We start from the raw sequence: 315 nt of genomic DNA on the forward strand, positions 1-315 counted from the left end.
ACAAAACAAGATAACACAGCTTACCCGAAAAAGTTTCGATGGCTTTCATAGCCCATTGCTCGTCGGGGCAATCCACAAAAGCATAACCGGATTTCACAAGGAATTGCCCACTGAAGGAAATTTTATGATCGTTAAAGACTTTTTCCAAGTCAGCCGGAGTCACGTTCTCGTTGAGGTTCCCGATATAAAGCTTGTTCATGGTGGCGGAGAAGGGGCTGAGGGGGCCGGGGGGGGCTCCACCTTGCACCCGTCGAGCTCCGGCCAAGCTCTGCCTCCCTCAGCCTGCCCGGGGGGCTTGGCTGGGCGGCTCCGTTT

The 315-nt window shown here is 54.6% G+C and overlaps 1 protein-coding gene across 3 annotated transcripts in view; it reads right to left on the reverse strand.

Annotated features, from left to right (window-relative positions):
• The window catches only part of LOC103805458 (insulin-like growth factor 2 mRNA-binding protein 1), a 27,656-nt gene extending 27,440 nt beyond the window's left edge, over positions 1 to 216 (reverse strand). For 2 of the 3 annotated variants that reach the window (XM_009078110.1, XM_009078108.1), the window contains exon 1: positions 25 to 199. In XM_009078110.1, coding sequence (XP_009076358.1) covers positions 25 to 199 — 175 coding nt within the window. Of the gene's footprint in view, positions 1 to 24 lie in introns of all 3 variants that reach the window. The other variant, XM_009078109.1, reaches the window with a different exon arrangement.
• Between the last annotated feature and the right edge of the window lie 99 nt (positions 217 to 315).

Source organism: Acanthisitta chloris, unplaced genomic scaffold (assembly GCF_000695815.1).
Source record: "Acanthisitta chloris isolate BGI_N310 unplaced genomic scaffold, ASM69581v1 scaffold28687, whole genome shotgun sequence".
Lineage (NCBI taxonomy): Eukaryota > Metazoa > Chordata > Aves > Passeriformes > Acanthisittidae > Acanthisitta > Acanthisitta chloris.